Source organism: Brassica napus, chromosome A6 (genome assembly GCF_020379485.1).
Source record: "Brassica napus cultivar Da-Ae chromosome A6, Da-Ae, whole genome shotgun sequence".
Lineage (NCBI taxonomy): Eukaryota > Viridiplantae > Streptophyta > Magnoliopsida > Brassicales > Brassicaceae > Brassica > Brassica napus.
This window is the reverse complement of record NC_063439.1, coordinates 27,282,327-27,297,662: the sequence shown is the minus strand read 5'-3', so window position 1 is coordinate 27,297,662 and position 15,336 is coordinate 27,282,327. Positions and strand designations below refer to the sequence as shown.

Here is a 15,336-nt window from a genome sequence, read left to right as displayed (position 1 = left end):
ATATAGACAATAGTAATGTTTTACAAAAAGAATTCACATATTCCTCTAATATCAATCACAAAGTTAAAATGGACCAAAACATGTTTCAATTATTACCAACAACATTCTTAGCTTTTGTTAGTTTTTTTTGCTATGAATCCTACCTGAATTTCGGTTTTCAAGCAACCATGAAGAGCGACAACAGTGTAACCAAACTGACGAAGAACACCTCCAACTTTAACATAATGTTGCCATGGGAATCTATGACAATGTCTTGTATGTCTTGGCTCCCAACTTGCATACATTGCCTGTCCATATACACGTTTCTCATGTAATTCAATACTTCTTGGATAATTTTTTTGTTTGTTTGAGTTCTGAAGTAAATGTTCGGTTTAATTGACTTACAAGTGCTTCATCGGTGGATTTAGAATCTAAAACTGTCTTATAACCATCATAGATCATATCTTCTGATGAATCTGATGTCTCCTTGTCTTTTTCCTCCTCTTCAAAGTACTCTTTCACACATGCTAAGAGAAATAACACATAATCAAATAAATAAATGAAAAATATAATAAAAATATATATCACTTCCCAAAAGAAAAACCACAATCATCATTCTGAAATACACAAAGGATTGAATCTCACAAAATGGAAAAATCACAATCAAATGTCTATTTCTTCATAAAGTTTATTGATTCCAAAATCAAAACTTATTTTTATGTTCCTATCTATCAGTAACGTACCTTCGATGGAAAAAGAGAGGCCTTGAAGCTTAGCAACGGTACTCTTATGGAGGTCCTCACCGGACCATATAGGAAAAAACAAAAGGGTCATGCAGAGGCAAACACCAACACCAATGGCTATAGTATAGAATCTCTCGTGTGCAATCTTAATCACAGCATCAACTCTATAACTTGACACTGTTATTAGATTAAACGTCAAGAGAAATATAAGCATGCCATAATCGTAGTTCTTTTTTATGTACGGGATAAATCTTAGATACGTTATCGCCGCCCCTGCAACATAACATAAAGAAAACATGTAAATTAATACATGATTGTGGAAAAAAACTTGTGGTTGCATATGTTGTATACGTTTTTGAAATCATTAATTGTTAAGTTTAAAAAATACATACCAATGATAAAAACTGAAGCACCGATGAAAACTGCTCGGAAAATTTTGCCAGAATCTTTAGCGACAAACTCAATGAAAAATGCCAAAGATCCCGCAATCAGTGTCCCTAATCCTCTATTAAGCCCCTTGCACAAGGTTGCACCTGAATTAAAATTAAACACCATTTAGATCATTAAGAACATATATGAGCTTACACAACATATTAATATACTGATTACAGGCAAACTATCTTTGTACATAAATTTATGAAGAAAAATGCTATAGTTACCGGCAGAGAACTCAAGAACGACCACAACAGTCAAGACTGCCCACATTGCATTACTTCCAATGCCTTTGAAAAGAGGTTCTAGGAGATACAGTAAGGAGACAAGTGTCAAAGATCAGATCTCTTAGAAACACAAAGAATTATAAGAACAACTTTTCTTATTAGCTTTAGAAACTACTCAAAACTAAAGCTCTCAATATGTTTCACTTAGATCATATGGAACACCTCTCCATTAGACCTATATTTATATGAAAGACAATTCCCTTTAACATGTGGGATATGGAAAACACAAACCTAACCTAAATAGAAACTTCCTTTTCCTATTTCTAGGTTTCCTTATTGTGTTTATCTTAACATATTAAACATCTAATAATATGTTAAGTTTCCACAAGCTTGGAATTATCCAACATTCACCCCCTTAATTCCAACTTGAATTAGGGAGATCAATTTCTTGAACTCCGATTAAGCTCCTCATTTGCTTGAACTTAATCATCAAGTAATCATCCTCCACCACACCATGGTGTGCGAATCCACCCATTGAATTCACATCTTTCTCAAGGTTAGACCGGATGCTCTCCTTGCTTCCGTACCGCTTCTTCTTAGAATCGGCCCAGTTCTTGTATAACCTTCTCATGACCTCTTCACTTAAGTTGCGATGAGTCTTGTGGCTGAAGCTCACTGCGATGATAACTCTGGTCACATCCGCCATCTTGCGTACATGAGCTCTGGGAAGGATGTCGGCCTTCTGCTCAACACCCAACTGATTTATCTCTGGTTCATCTTCATCCTTTGAGAACCTTGACTCCATTGGTACATGCGTTGTGTCACACGCTTCCACCTTTGTGTCACACACTCCTCCGTGAGTCGTGTTGCACACTCCTACGTGAGTCGTGTTACACACTTCCATCTTTGTGTCACACAGGATTCCTTGAGCATACCTCTCTTGCTTTATTCTGATTCCGTCTGCTCCTTGAATCACCTCTATGCCAAGGTAGTACGTTAGCTTACCTAGATCTGACATCTCGAACTTCTTAGACATCTCCTCCTTGAGTTGCCTAATCACCTTAAGCGAAGTTCCTGTCACAAATAGATCATCAACGTAGATGGCTATGATCAAGACGTCTCCTCCTTGAGTCTTGCAGTACACTGATGGTTCCTTCGTGCACTTCTCAAATCTCATCTCCTTGAGAACCTGATCGAGTTTTACACTCCATGCTCTGGGTGCCTGGCGTAACACATGCAACGTCTTGTGTAACACACAAACTCGATCATCTTCTCCTTTCTTCTCAGAACCAGTCGGTCTATCTTCAAGCTCCCATATCTTGTTTCTTGTGATAGACTCCAACTCGTCTTCCATAGCTTCAACCCAATCTTCTTCACAAGATAGGTTGAACTCATCTGAGGCAATCTCTCCTCCTCTATCGGTGCATCCTAGATTGAGCACATCTGAGGCAACCTCTCCTCCTCTATCGGTGCAACCTAGATTGAACATAGCTGAGGCAACCTCTCCTCCTCTATCGGTGTGAGATCTTTTGAACCGATAGAATGCCTCACGATTATCTGCTGGTGTTGGTGGTGTGATACATCCACACAAATTTCCAAGCAATAATCTCACTGGCTTTGATGTACAGATCATGGCCTTAGTCAGGAATGTGTCTCTGGCTTGCTTCCCTGCGAGACATGTGTCACACACGCCTTCTTTGTGTGTTACACTCGGGAATGAGTGTCTCGTTTGCTTCTCTGCGAGACATGTGTCACACACGCCTTCTTCGTGTGTTACACTCTGCATTCCTACGACCATCTCCTTCCTTACCATGTTGTTCATCACTCCATAGCATATATGTCCTTGTCGAGCATGCCACCTCCATGTAGCATCTTCGTCCCTGACATGTAAACATTCCGGGTAGCTTATCTCCATAGGGGTCTTGTAGAGACGGTTTGGAGATCTTGTCACACGAACTAGCAACCTTCCATGCGAATCTGTGAGCGTTAAGTAGACATCTTTCATGTTAACCTCACATCCGTTCTCTGTTGCTTGCCCAAGACTTAATATATTGTGCTTCAGATCAGGTATGTAGTATATGTCCTTGAGTGCCTTCTTCTCTCCAGTCTTGCACACAAATGTAACCACACCCTTTCCTACAATGTCAACACACGATCCATCACCAAACTTCACCTTCCCTTTGGTGTTGAGATTCAAACTCGAAAAGAACTCCTTGTTCCCTGTCATGTGATTGCTCGCTCCATTATCCAAATACCAGACACTTGCATCGCCTTTGTTGATATCAAGATTCTTCGGAATCACCTTATCTTCGTTCAAAAACACCACCTCGTGTACATAGAGTGCATCGGCCTCTTCTGTCTCGTTTAGGTTGGTTTCTTGATCCTTCTCTGACTTCTCGGGACAGACAGTTGCGTAGTGACCAGGCTTGTCACATCTCCAACATATCAGCTTTGAGCGATTCTTTTCCGAGTTGTTATCTTCGGTGTGTGACGCACGGTTTTGGTTGTGTGACCTACCTCGACCTCTGCCTCTACCGTTCCTTCCTCTTCCTCTACCACGAGAATTCTCATAGCCCCTCTGACTATGCTCTTCATTGTTCGAAAACATTAGCTTCCCTTGGTCTTCTTTCTGAGTTTCTTCTCCTACACGCTCCTCGTACGCCTTAAGCCTTCCAACTATGTCTTCAAACCCCGTCGAGTTGAGATCTAGGACTTGCTCAAGTGATGCTACGATCTGGATATACTTGTGTCTTGGAAGACCCTTCAAGAACTTCTTGACCATCTTGGATTCTTCTATGTTTTCCCCCAAAGAGGTTGCTTTGGATGATAGGCCCGATATCTTCCCCGCGAAGTCATCGACCGTATCTGAATCATCCATCTTCAACCTGTCAAACTCCGCCATCAACGTCTGAAGTCTCGCCTCCCTTACACGATCAGCTCCTAGGTGTCGCGACTTGATGGCGTTCCAGATCTCTTTTGATGCGGTTTGTTCTCCCACCTGGAGAATCAATGTTTCGGGAACAGATTGAAACAAAAGAGCTATCGCAACATCGTTCTTCTTTTGATCATCTGAACCGGGTTCGATTGTGTCCCACACTTCATGAACACGTAGTAGAACCTTCATCCTCATCGACCAAACTGTGTAGTTTGTCGATGACAACATCGGACATTGGATGGATGTAGATCCAAAGTCCTTCGTGCGTGGAGCCCTAGTCACGTCAGCCATCTTGCCGTCGCGATCTCTTGTTCACAAGCACCAGGATCTTAAGCTACAACTTAAGCTTAGATCGAGTCTCCAACCTGAGGCTCTGATACCAATTCAGATCTCTTAGAAACACAAAGAATTATAAGAACAACTTTTCTTATTAGCTTTAGAAACTACTCAAAACTAAAGCTCTCAATATGTTTCACTTAGATCATATGGAACACCTCTCCATTAGACCTATATTTATATGAAAGACAATTCCCTTTAACATGTGGGATATGGAAAACACAAACCTAACCTAAATAGAAACTTCCTTTTCCTATTTCTAGGTTTCCTTATTGTGTTTATCTTAACATATTAAACATCTAATAATATGTTAAGTTTCCACAAGCTTGGAATTATCCAACAAAAGAAACTCCTACTTTTAAAGCATGTTTCACTCTTCTTGGATCGTCTTTCGCTACTTTCCATATATCTTTTAGACTCTTCTTTGGAAGTTCTTGAATCTTTCTAGTTGCCTTTTTAGAACCTTCTTCTTCCATCTCCACGCCCCTTTCATGAACCTTGTTGGACATTTATTTGTTTCTTGTTTTTGATTTTTTTTTTAAGTGAGAAATGATGGATATGCAAGAGTTTCTGGTGTTGGTGCACTCTCTATATATAATTAAATGCATATACAAAAACAATACATGTGTCTTTATTTCCTATGTATAATTATTTATTCTTAGAGATATTTATTTGTTGCGTGAGTGAAATGATGGTCTGTTTTTATATGCCATGGTATTAATATAGTTGGATGTTATGTTGTTGTACAAACTTTATTTATAAGAAAATGTTCTTATACTATTTTGTTATATTTTTATTCAAATATAGCCTTGAATATATGATGGAAAATCGTATATTGTTATGTTCAAATAGCAAAAATGGAAAATCTTACATTGCTATCTTTCTATATGTTTTGAACCGTATAAAATTTACAACCTAAGAAATTAAGTTGAGTTTTAAAACATTTTCTTGTCCAGGTACAAGTGAAGAGAGATTTGGAATGATTGGTTTCACATGACTTGCAACAATTAGACATTATGGATTCTTTGTATTTTTTCATTTTCCCTTTAATACCGGGGAAAAGTCAATATATACTAAATCTAAAATTAGTGGCCGTTCACTAAAAATGGATGGACGTTCCATATTGAACTTTGTATATTAAAACTAAAAGGTCCCAATTATTTTTGGATTCACCATTTATATGCATGCATGTGGCACCCAATTCATTCAAAATAATCTTAACAATATTTTAAGAAAAATAATGTTAATTTATATCGCCTATGGCTCTGTGTGCAGATCTAAATCAGATCTTAGTTTGATAGATTAACAAATAGTTTTTTTTTCTCAAAAAGAAAATTAAGAGATCTTAGTCTGGAAGTAAGCTAGATACTTTCTTTAAATCGTCTTTTCCATGCATATGAACTTTCTTTACATTGTGATAATGTTTAAGTCATCATAAACTATACATTAAAAGTGATACCAATTATAACTTATAAGACAAATAAAAAAAAACAAAAAAACCTTATAAGACAAATGAGTTGCGTCTTTAAAATTCGTTGTTGTTTTAACCTAACTCATTGTAAAGCTTAATTAATATTATACACAAGTGAAAATGAATTTGATTACATGAGTGAGAATTTGTTATCAACACGATTAAGACCTATAGTTTGTCGTGTTAGGGTGAAATATTAGTATTTGTCACAACCTGGTGACAGCAGAAGACCGGAAAGGAAATAATATATTATCTAAATAAGTAGTTAAATTGATCAACGTATGTGACTCATCGACGTAATAATCATACAATTACTAGTAAATAGGTAAATCATCCAACAATTTAATAAGTATGTATTTAATGACGGCGATAAGACAGCCAATATAAATTATGAACACTAATGATATGGTTTACTCAGTAAATATTTAAGTTTTCTTTTCGAAGTCCTCGGCCTTAAACTACTTCGATTTGATCACATAGATACTGATGTTAGCAATTGACAATATTACAACAATATATGAAAGTTTTTTATGCCGTTCGGCAAATTAATTTAATTATTGATATGTTTGCATTGCATCTAAGAAAGTCCAAAATAAATAATATCATTCTCTCTTAACAAAAGTGGACCTTGTTTATTTTCATAATTCACAATTTACCACTACTATATTACCTAATGAAAAATACATTAAAATATAGAAATGTATCTTTTGAAACAATTTTTTTCTAAAACATGGACATTTTGAAACAGATGGAGTGATATTTAACTAAATGGTTATGTACACAGAGCACTTGTCTATTTTCAACAATTGCTCATACGTTTTCAAGCAATCCCAAAGAGTTTCACTTGTTACTTTTCAAAAACAGAATTCACAGTTACACTATAATTCTGAGTACTCAAGTATCAGCAACCAGATTCTATTCGATTTATGTCGAGATTGAATGGCTAAATGACACACAGATTCTAACCTTAATCTCTGATTCAATCACACTAATCAGCAAATCTTTCTCCTTGTCGCTCATTCTTCATTCCATCAGTGGCTGAAGTTTCCCATCAGAAGATATCACTAACCCACTCACTTTTGCAGCTTTTGTTCTGCATCTTCTTGGCAAATCCTTACAGGTATGATCTTCCAAGAACTCATCCGCAATATCTCCGTCTTCATCAATCCTTAGTCGCATTGAATACCATCGTAGTCCCTGATCCAAACAAGAGGTTGGATAGTATAATTTCTCGGTTGAGTCAATAACTATAGCTTATTGCCATCAAGGAATCAACTCCCCTTAACTTCTTAAAGATTCAAAATTGTTATTCCCCAAACCCCACTAAAACATCAAGTTCATTATGCTTCCTATAGATTTCCAAGTAGGATGAAACTGAAACTACTTGCTTCTAAAGAAGTTTCTTTAACCGCAACTCATCTTTAATTACTATTCATTAATTTGACATGAACAGAGTTAAAAGATATAACGAAGTAACTATTATAAAGACAATTACTTCAATAAGATAATTCAGAAACTTGCAAACCTCCTACAGAAATAACGAATACTACTAGACACATATTCGATGTTAATAAAAGAATGTAGGCACAAAAAGCAACACAAACTAATCTAGCGTGATGCGAACCAAACACAATAAAGCGTAAAGACAGTAACTTTAGAATCAGACAACTAATGTCTCCAACTTTTAGAATCAAACATGATGGATGGGTGAAAAAGAAAGACAAACCTGAACTACACCGTCTGAAGAAGGACAAGGCTGAAGAATAGGACCAGGGTTGGACCGTTCAACTGCGACTTGAACCGGTACTCCAAAACCTTTCCTGGGAAGTCCCGTTTCACGGAACCGCGGCTGATCACCATCCCCGAGTTTATCGACTTTTCCAGTGTTGTCTCCATCTTCAACTCCGTGGCCACCGTCGTTATGCCCGAACCCGAAAATTCCGGTTAGCTTCTTTAAGAACCCCATAAGAACCTCTACTTTCTGCGATCGCGTCTTAAACCAATTTAAAAAAAAAACAGAGAATCTGCTTCTATCTTCCTCGTGATTCACTCCTTGTCTGCTTCTTCTTCTGTAGCAAATATATAAAAAGATGAATTTTGGATCAACGAGGGAGATAGAAGCAAGATCTCCTTTGTTGCTTTACGCATTTCTAATTCTCTTCCATTTAACGGCGCCGTTTTTGATTAACAATAAAATATCCTCATTATTTTGTTTTTTTTTTCCTCCAAAAGCAACAGAAAAAAATTCACTTTCGATCATTTACTGTTCACACTTTAGATACAGAGGGATTTAAGTTTCCGAATACTTCTTCGGTTTCATAATACTTGATATTTGTCTTATTGCACAAAAATTAAAAAATTATTTTTTTTTTATAAAAATATTTTAAACATATAATTTTAAAATTAGTTAACCAGTTATAAAGATTATAAAATCTAATTGGTTGAACAATTTCCAATAAAGTTAAAGTTAACTTTCAAATCTCAAAACTTCCTGTAAATTGAAACAAAATAATCCTTCTAAAACATCATCTATATTGAAACGGAAGGTGTTTATTTTACCGAACAGAGTTACTGAAGCTGGACTTTTTCCATTTCATTGAATAAGGTGAATAATCAAACAAAACTACATCTTAAAGGACCTAAATCTAAACGCAGACTAACCCCACAAAAACCATATAAAGATAGTTTTTTTTTTTTGCTAAAACGTGTATGGATGAAACCCCACACTAGAAAAATAACAAACATACAAAACAGACTAGTCTGGACCACCACGGTGGAGCCAGGATACTCGGTTAAAAAAAAAAAATTATTCACACAACGTTTAGAAAATATATCTCTTCATGGAACTATTGGAAAACATTAGTGATCTCTCGGCCCATGAACTATTAACATGTAACGGATAAGAAACGAATAAGACCGGCCCATTTTCACTAGTTCAATTTTGTCTTCGTCGTCGTCGTCTTCCTCACTTCTCATTCCTCCGATACCGAGATCTCTTCAGAAAATAAAACCTCAAATTAATCTCAAATCTCCTGTAAAAATCAGCTCGTCTATACGATCTGTGCTTGAGAATTGCGTAGATCGAAGATGCCGGTGGCAGCTTCCGCCATCTACTTTCTGAACCTCCGCGGCGATGTACTCATCAATCGCACTTACCGAGACGATGTCGGGTGAGAATCTTACGTGATTCGAGATTCTTGATTTCGAGCAATTTCTCTAAATTCGATTTTTGATAAAATAGGGGAAACATGGTGGATGCATTTCGAACGCATATAATGCAGACGAAGGAGCTAGGCAACTGTCCTGTGCGTCAGATTGGTGGCTGCTCCTTCGTCTATATGCGTATCAGCAATGTCTACATCGTCATTGTTGTCAGCAGCAATGCTAATGTTGCTTGTGCTTTCAAGTTCGTTGTTGAGGTTTAAAGTTCTTTCCATTTGCCACAATTATCTAAGAGCTTTAGATTGATTGATTGATTGATTGATTTCGCGTTCAGGCTGTTGCTTTGTTCAAATCTTACTTTGGTGGAGCTTTTGATGAAGATGCTATTCGAAATAACTTTGTTCTCATTTATGAGTTGTTGGACGGTATGTAACCTACTCCCTCCGTTTTTAATATAAGTCAGTTTTAGAGAAACTTTTTTGTTTCAAATTATATGTTGTTTTCGGTTTTATATATAACATTTATTAATAATTAATATTGTCTGACCAATGATAATATATCTTCTATTTTTCTAGTGGTTGAATTGTGGTTAAGTAAATAACTAATGATGTTTTTGTTTCGAAAATATAAGAAACTAATGATTTTATTAATCTATGTGCATAGCTTTAAAATGACTTATATTAAAGAAAGCAGTAATAGGTTATGTACTTTTCTATTTTATCGCAAAGACCAAAGCAGTAATAAATTATTATATGTGGGATTTTGCAGAGATCATGGACTTTGGCTATCCCCAGAATCTCTCCCCTGAAATTTTAAAGCTTTATATTACTCAGGAAGGTGTACGGTCTCCGTTTTCATCCAAGGTAAAAGGAATCTATCTATTCATGTCTGGTTCTTGCTAGTAAATCAAGATTTTGTTGCGTCTTTCGTTTTTAGGCCTCTTTTTGTTACAGCCGAAGGACAAGCCTGTTCCAAATGCAACGTTGCAAGTTACGGGTGCTGTTGGTTGGAGAAGAGAGGGCCTTTCTTACAAAAAGAATGAGGTAAGTGTTGAGTTTCTGTCTCTGTGTCTGTGTGTATATAGTTTGCTATATGATTCATTCTCACTAATGCAGGTGTTTCTGGATATTGTGGAAAGCGTAAACCTTCTTATGTCCTCTAAAGGTAGATAATTGCTTCTTCTTCTAAGGTTTTTTTTTTCTTGGTTATTAGTATCTGTAGCATTAATATGGTTGGTTTCTGGTGCATTATCGCGTCTGTTAGGCAATGTTCTTCGGTGTGATGTGACGGGAAAAGTTCTAATGAAATGTTTCCTTTCGGGAATGCCTGATCTGAAGTTGGGGTTGAATGATAAAATTGGTCTTGAGAAGGAATCGGAAATGAAATCTCGTCCAGCTAAGAGGTACGTTCTGTCAAATCGGTGATGCACACAGCAGACTAGCTGCTAACTCACTGATTCATTCTTGTGGTGCAGTGGCAAAACCATTGAGCTTGATGATGTCACATTTCACCAGTGTGTGAACCTGACAAGATTCAACTCCGAGAAGACCGTTAGTTTTGTACCACCGGATGGTGAATTTGAACTTATGAAGTAAGTTTTGGAATGTTTCTTATTGCAATTTTGTTCGGGTACCAAAGTGTAATACTGACTACTGACTTAATAATGATACAGGTATCGTATTACAGAGGGAGTGAATCTGCCGTTCCGGGTTTTACCAACAATCAATGAACTTGGTCGTACACGCATGGAAGTAAATGTCAAGGTAAGTAGCTTAACTTCTCAAAAAACATAAAAGAACAAAAAAAAAAGCAGCTTGATCTTTGTTTTCTTACAGTCCACTTTCATGTTTTGTAATTTTCAGGTCAAAAGTGTGTTTGGTGCCAAAATGTTTGCCCTCGGCGTCGTAGTTAAGATTCCAGTGCCAAAACAAACAGCAAAAACCAACTTCCAAGTGACAACTGGTCGCGCTAAGTACAATCCATCAATCGATTGCTTGGTTTGGAAGTGAGTTTTATTCCCTGTTAAGAAATATTCCAACTGTTTCATCTTTATAACTCTATTACTTGGTAGTTTTTCAATCATTAGCCTTCTCTCTTTAACTCCTTAGGATAAGAAAGTTTCCAGGACAAACAGAGTCCACACTAAGTGCAGAAATTGAGTTGATCTCAACAATGGGAGAAAAAAAATCTTGGACAAGACCACCAATCCAAATGGAGTTTCAGGTCAATCTTCTTCTCTTGTTAACACTGTTAAATAGATCCAGGTTGCTAAAGGTGATTGTTAGTTTAACCATCTCAGCGTCGTGCTATTTCCAGGTGCCAATGTTCACTGCATCTGGTTTACGAGTTCGGTTCCTCAAGGTACGCTTTGTTTTCTATACGTTTCTAGGACCAAAAATGTGATGCTAAGTATATGAATCTCCAACCCATTTGTGACATTAAAACCCCAGTTCAGATCTTTCATGTTATAAGTGTTTGTTTGCTTCTGGCCTTGAGAAAGATTGAACTCGTTACTTGGTTATCAAAACTTCACCATTTCCTTGGATTTGACTCGTAACCGGATGTTTGATAGGTGTGGGAGAAGAGCGGTTACAACACGGTTGAGTGGGTTCGATACATTACGAAAGCGGGATCATATGAGATCAGATGCTGAACCTAAAAATCACAGTTCAGCTTCAGTGACATCAGACGTGACGCTCATGGCTTCTAGCTTTTGTTCCTTGTTAAATAAGATATACGAGTTAAATATCTTTTATACCTCGTTCTGTTTTGTTTTTGTCCATTAGAGATATCTTGTGTTAATATTATTTCTTATGTCTACATTTAATTCGTTTTCTTCTCTTCACTACAACTTACATTTCCATCTTTATTTTTAATAATTCCCCCAACATTTCACTGGAGTGAAATGTCTCGTCCAAACTTCCATGTGGCCCAACCAACATGTTATGTATATCAAAACCTATTTTTATAGACATTTGCGAGAGATGGCCGGTGATATACATTGTGCATCAAATCCAATCCAATACATTTGCGAGAGATGGCCGGTTGATAATGACATTAATTATATTTTTTATAATTTATTAAAGATATCATTCTAATTAGTTATTTTAATAATTAACTTGATAACAATACATGAGAAACTGAATTCGTAAATAATATTATAGATATTTGCAAGAAAAGACAAACAATTGTTTTTTTTTTTGAAAAAAAAAGACAAACAATTGTTAGTATTTTAAATTCAGGAAAGTATCTGAAACGAATCATGTTGTAGCCAAAAAATTACTACTAAAATAACAATTTTTCCATCGATTATTAGTAGTAATATTCAACTCATAATCTCTGAACGGAACCATTTTTTTCTATTCAAACACCGAATAATATGAGAAGTTAGCCATAACAATGATTTTCTTATGTTTGCCGAATCTGTACTTGTCGTAGAATGTGTTTATATATAAAGTAAACAAAATTTACAGTTGTTTTTTAAAAAAAGGGGAGAAAGGTATTTTAGAATACCTTATTTGGGTGAAGTAAGTTAATGGTCGGGAGTGACTCTCTCTCTCTCTTTACGAGAGAAGGTCTATTACATAGTGCAAACACTATTGGGCGCAAACTATTCGAACTCGAACGTGTTGATGCAAGCTCACTGCCACTTGCTCGCTGCACCACCGAGCCACTCGAATAGCTGCGGTTATGTTATCACCTCACTCTTATTTAAGCTTTCATTTCTTGCGTTTCATCTTAAGTACGTACGCTAGTAGTTATTGTGCATGCGTCTTAATATGTTGTTCATCAATTATTTTAAACTTCTAAAATGCTGATAAAATAATTACTTGAGCTTTAAGCAAACCTTTTCCACTTTTTAGTATATAGACTTAAGTAGATGAGGTGGTTTAATCACCAAGACAATGTAACTAAAGACTCGTTCAATGCAAGTTAAACCAATCAAACACACACAACTAACAAAACTCATTTCTAAATTAAGTAAACACATCCTGAACACACTCACCATACACAAAAACTCAACACACTCACCATATTCCTTCAAAACAAAAACCAAAAACAAAATATAAATCAAGAAACCAAAAAGAAAACATTCCAGTCATTGAATCGGAGATAAGCAATCTCCGACACTCTTTCCTTCAATGCCGATAACGAAACCGCTCGGATCAAACACAACTCTTCGATCTCAGCCACCACAACAGTACAGTAAACCGCCACTCTTTGTAATCCTAACCGTGATCCTCCTCGTCGTCTTCTTCATCGGTTTCTGCGCTCTCTATTTCTGCAAGTGTTTCTTCCACACTGTCTCACATGCCTGGGATAGCCGTTACGGCAACAGATCACCCGGAAATCAAATCCAATCACAACAAGAAAACGCCAGCCAACCACCGGTTAACCCCGGTTTAGAGCCGCATATCATCCAGTCCTTCCCATTGTTTCCATTCTCCTCGGTGAAAGATCTTAGAGAAGATAACCAAGGACTCGAATGCGCGATTTGTCTTCTCGAGTTCGAAGAAGAACACATCCTCCTACGGCTTCTAACAACATGCTACCATGTTTTTCATCAAGAATGCATCGACAGATGGCTTGATTCCAACAAAACATGCCCTGTTTGTCGCCGAAATTTAGATCCAAACGCTCCTGAAAACATCAAAGAGTTGATCATTGAAGTCATACACGAAAACAGCAACGGGAACCACGAGCAACCTTCAACATCAAACGAGGTTTCGTTGTCGAGGCAGAGTAGTAGTAGTGGTATGACCGAGCCTTTACCGGATAAGTTTTCGAGGTCGAAGACGACGGGTCATTCGATTGTGAGGAATAAGCCGGAGGAAGAAGATCGGTATACTTTGAGATTACCGGATCATGTTAAGATAAAGGTTACGAGAAGACATAATAATAACCAAACCGAGAGTTGTATTTCGTTTGGTGAGCTTATGAGAAACAGACAAGGCCGGTTTGGTGAACTCTCTGGTCAATCACTTGTACCGGAATCCCAAAGTTAAAAGAAGATTTACAATTTTTATTGTATTTTGTTAGTAGGATACAAGATATCTTTGTCTAATGATGATGACTGAAGAATGAAACACGCTTAGATTCACTATTCCATTCAGAAAAAGAAAAAAGTATAGATTATGATATACCGATTCAATTATGACTATTTATGATTCCATGATTGAATCAATTACATAAACTAGATGAATCAATATTATTAATTCAGAGTTTATGGCCAAACATATGAATATTGAATTGTTTTTGTCAATTAAGACAGAGTTTACTTTTTCACTTTTTCAAGGAATCTAATATTGGAACAATAAGATACTTGAAAACAGCTATATTGGAACAATAAGATACTTGAAAACAGTAAGATACCTGCAAAATATGAACGAAATTGATGGTCTTACAAAAAAAACATATGAATATTGAATTGTTTTTGTCAATTAATATAACACTAGATTTCCACCCGCACAACCGTGCGGGTATATATTTTTACATTTATATATATAGATATTTGTTTTACATAATTATTATATATTTTTAATGTTACTCACATATTTAAATGTTTGTATAATTATACCAAATATAATAATTTTATAGTTTTCATGCTGTAAATTAAAATCATCACATATGTATGTTGCTTATTGTATATTTGTCCTATTGAATTTGCGTTTGATTACTAAACTTTCATTTTTAATGCATCAAACAACATATACTTAAACAATTTTGTATTTAATTTATTATAGTCATGATCCGTAATTCAAATCACTTGATTTTTTTAGTAATTTTTTAATGTTTATTAATTTTATATAATAAATTACTGTATATTAAAAAGTTTAAGATAAGTTAAATTTTTATACATGTATTATATAGTTTACTAATATTAACTCGTTCTACCAACATATTATCTTTTTAGCATAAATATTTTATATTTATGAAAATAAAATATGTTAACTTATCAATTTAAAATAATTTTATCATATTTTGTTCAGTATAACGTTTTTATTTTAAAATGATAGATATTATTATAAAATTGATAAAATAGGATATAAT

The 15,336-nt window shown here is 35.8% G+C and overlaps 3 protein-coding genes across 5 annotated transcripts; 2 read left to right on the top strand and 1 right to left on the bottom strand.

Annotated features, from left to right (window-relative positions):
- Window positions 1-6,940: 6,940 nt before the first annotated feature.
- On the bottom strand, window positions 6,941-8,222 carry LOC106399317. The gene is made up of 2 exons (XM_013839792.3): window positions 7,850-8,222; window positions 6,941-7,320 (listed from the first exon to the last, which is right to left on the bottom strand). Exons 1-2 carry the CDS (start codon window positions 8,087-8,089, stop codon window positions 7,147-7,149), a joined length of 414 nt encoding a protein of 137 aa, XP_013695246.2. The 5' UTR covers window positions 8,090-8,222; the 3' UTR covers window positions 6,941-7,146.
- Window positions 8,223-9,052: 830 nt separating this feature from the next.
- Window positions 9,053-12,121, top strand: LOC106402045 (AP-2 complex subunit mu). 3 transcript variants are annotated; one of them, XM_013842687.3, is made up of 13 exons: window positions 9,053-9,293; window positions 9,365-9,542; window positions 9,620-9,710; window positions 10,054-10,148; window positions 10,239-10,328; window positions 10,401-10,449; window positions 10,549-10,687; window positions 10,760-10,876; window positions 10,958-11,048; window positions 11,148-11,290; window positions 11,394-11,508; window positions 11,602-11,646; window positions 11,858-12,121. In XM_013842687.3, exons 1-13 carry the CDS (start codon window positions 9,211-9,213, stop codon window positions 11,936-11,938), a joined length of 1,317 nt encoding a protein of 438 aa, XP_013698141.2. In that variant the 5' UTR covers window positions 9,053-9,210; the 3' UTR covers window positions 11,939-12,121. The 3 variants fall into 3 exon arrangements, with proteins under 3 accessions (XP_013698141.2, XP_013698139.2, XP_048637356.1); XM_013842685.3 differs by having other exon boundaries at window positions 11,394-11,646; XM_048781399.1 differs by having other exon boundaries at window positions 10,239-10,449.
- Window positions 12,122-12,780: 659 nt separating this feature from the next.
- Window positions 12,781-15,106, top strand: LOC106400109 (RING-H2 finger protein ATL30). Its single transcript, XM_048781398.1, has one exon. The coding sequence runs from the start codon at window positions 13,428-13,430 to the stop codon at window positions 14,289-14,291; it is 864 nt and encodes a 287-aa protein (XP_048637355.1). The 5' UTR covers window positions 12,781-13,427; the 3' UTR covers window positions 14,292-15,106.
- Window positions 15,107-15,336: the final 230 nt, after the last annotated feature.

Excerpts from the sequence above, each read along its gene's own strand:
- LOC106399317 (XM_013839792.3), bottom strand. The coding sequence starts at position 8,089 with ATGGGGTTCTTAAAGAAGCTAACCGGAATTTTCGGGTTCGGGCATAAC. Across the intron at positions 7,321-7,849 it reads CTTCAGACGGTGTAGTTCAG|GGACTACGATGGTATTCAAT; the intron begins GTTTGTCTTTCT and ends TGTTTGGATCAG.
- LOC106400109 (XM_048781398.1), top strand. The coding sequence starts at position 13,428 with ATGCCGATAACGAAACCGCTCGGATCAAACACAACTCTTCGATCTCAG.
- LOC106402045 (XM_013842685.3), top strand. The coding sequence starts at position 9,211 with ATGCCGGTGGCAGCTTCCGCCATCTACTTTCTGAACCTCCGCGGCGAT. Across the intron at positions 9,294-9,364 it reads ACTTACCGAGACGATGTCGG|GGGAAACATGGTGGATGCAT; the intron begins GTGAGAATCTTA and ends TTGATAAAATAG. Across the intron at positions 10,149-10,238 it reads GGTCTCCGTTTTCATCCAAG|CCGAAGGACAAGCCTGTTCC; the intron begins GTAAAAGGAATC and ends TTTTTGTTACAG.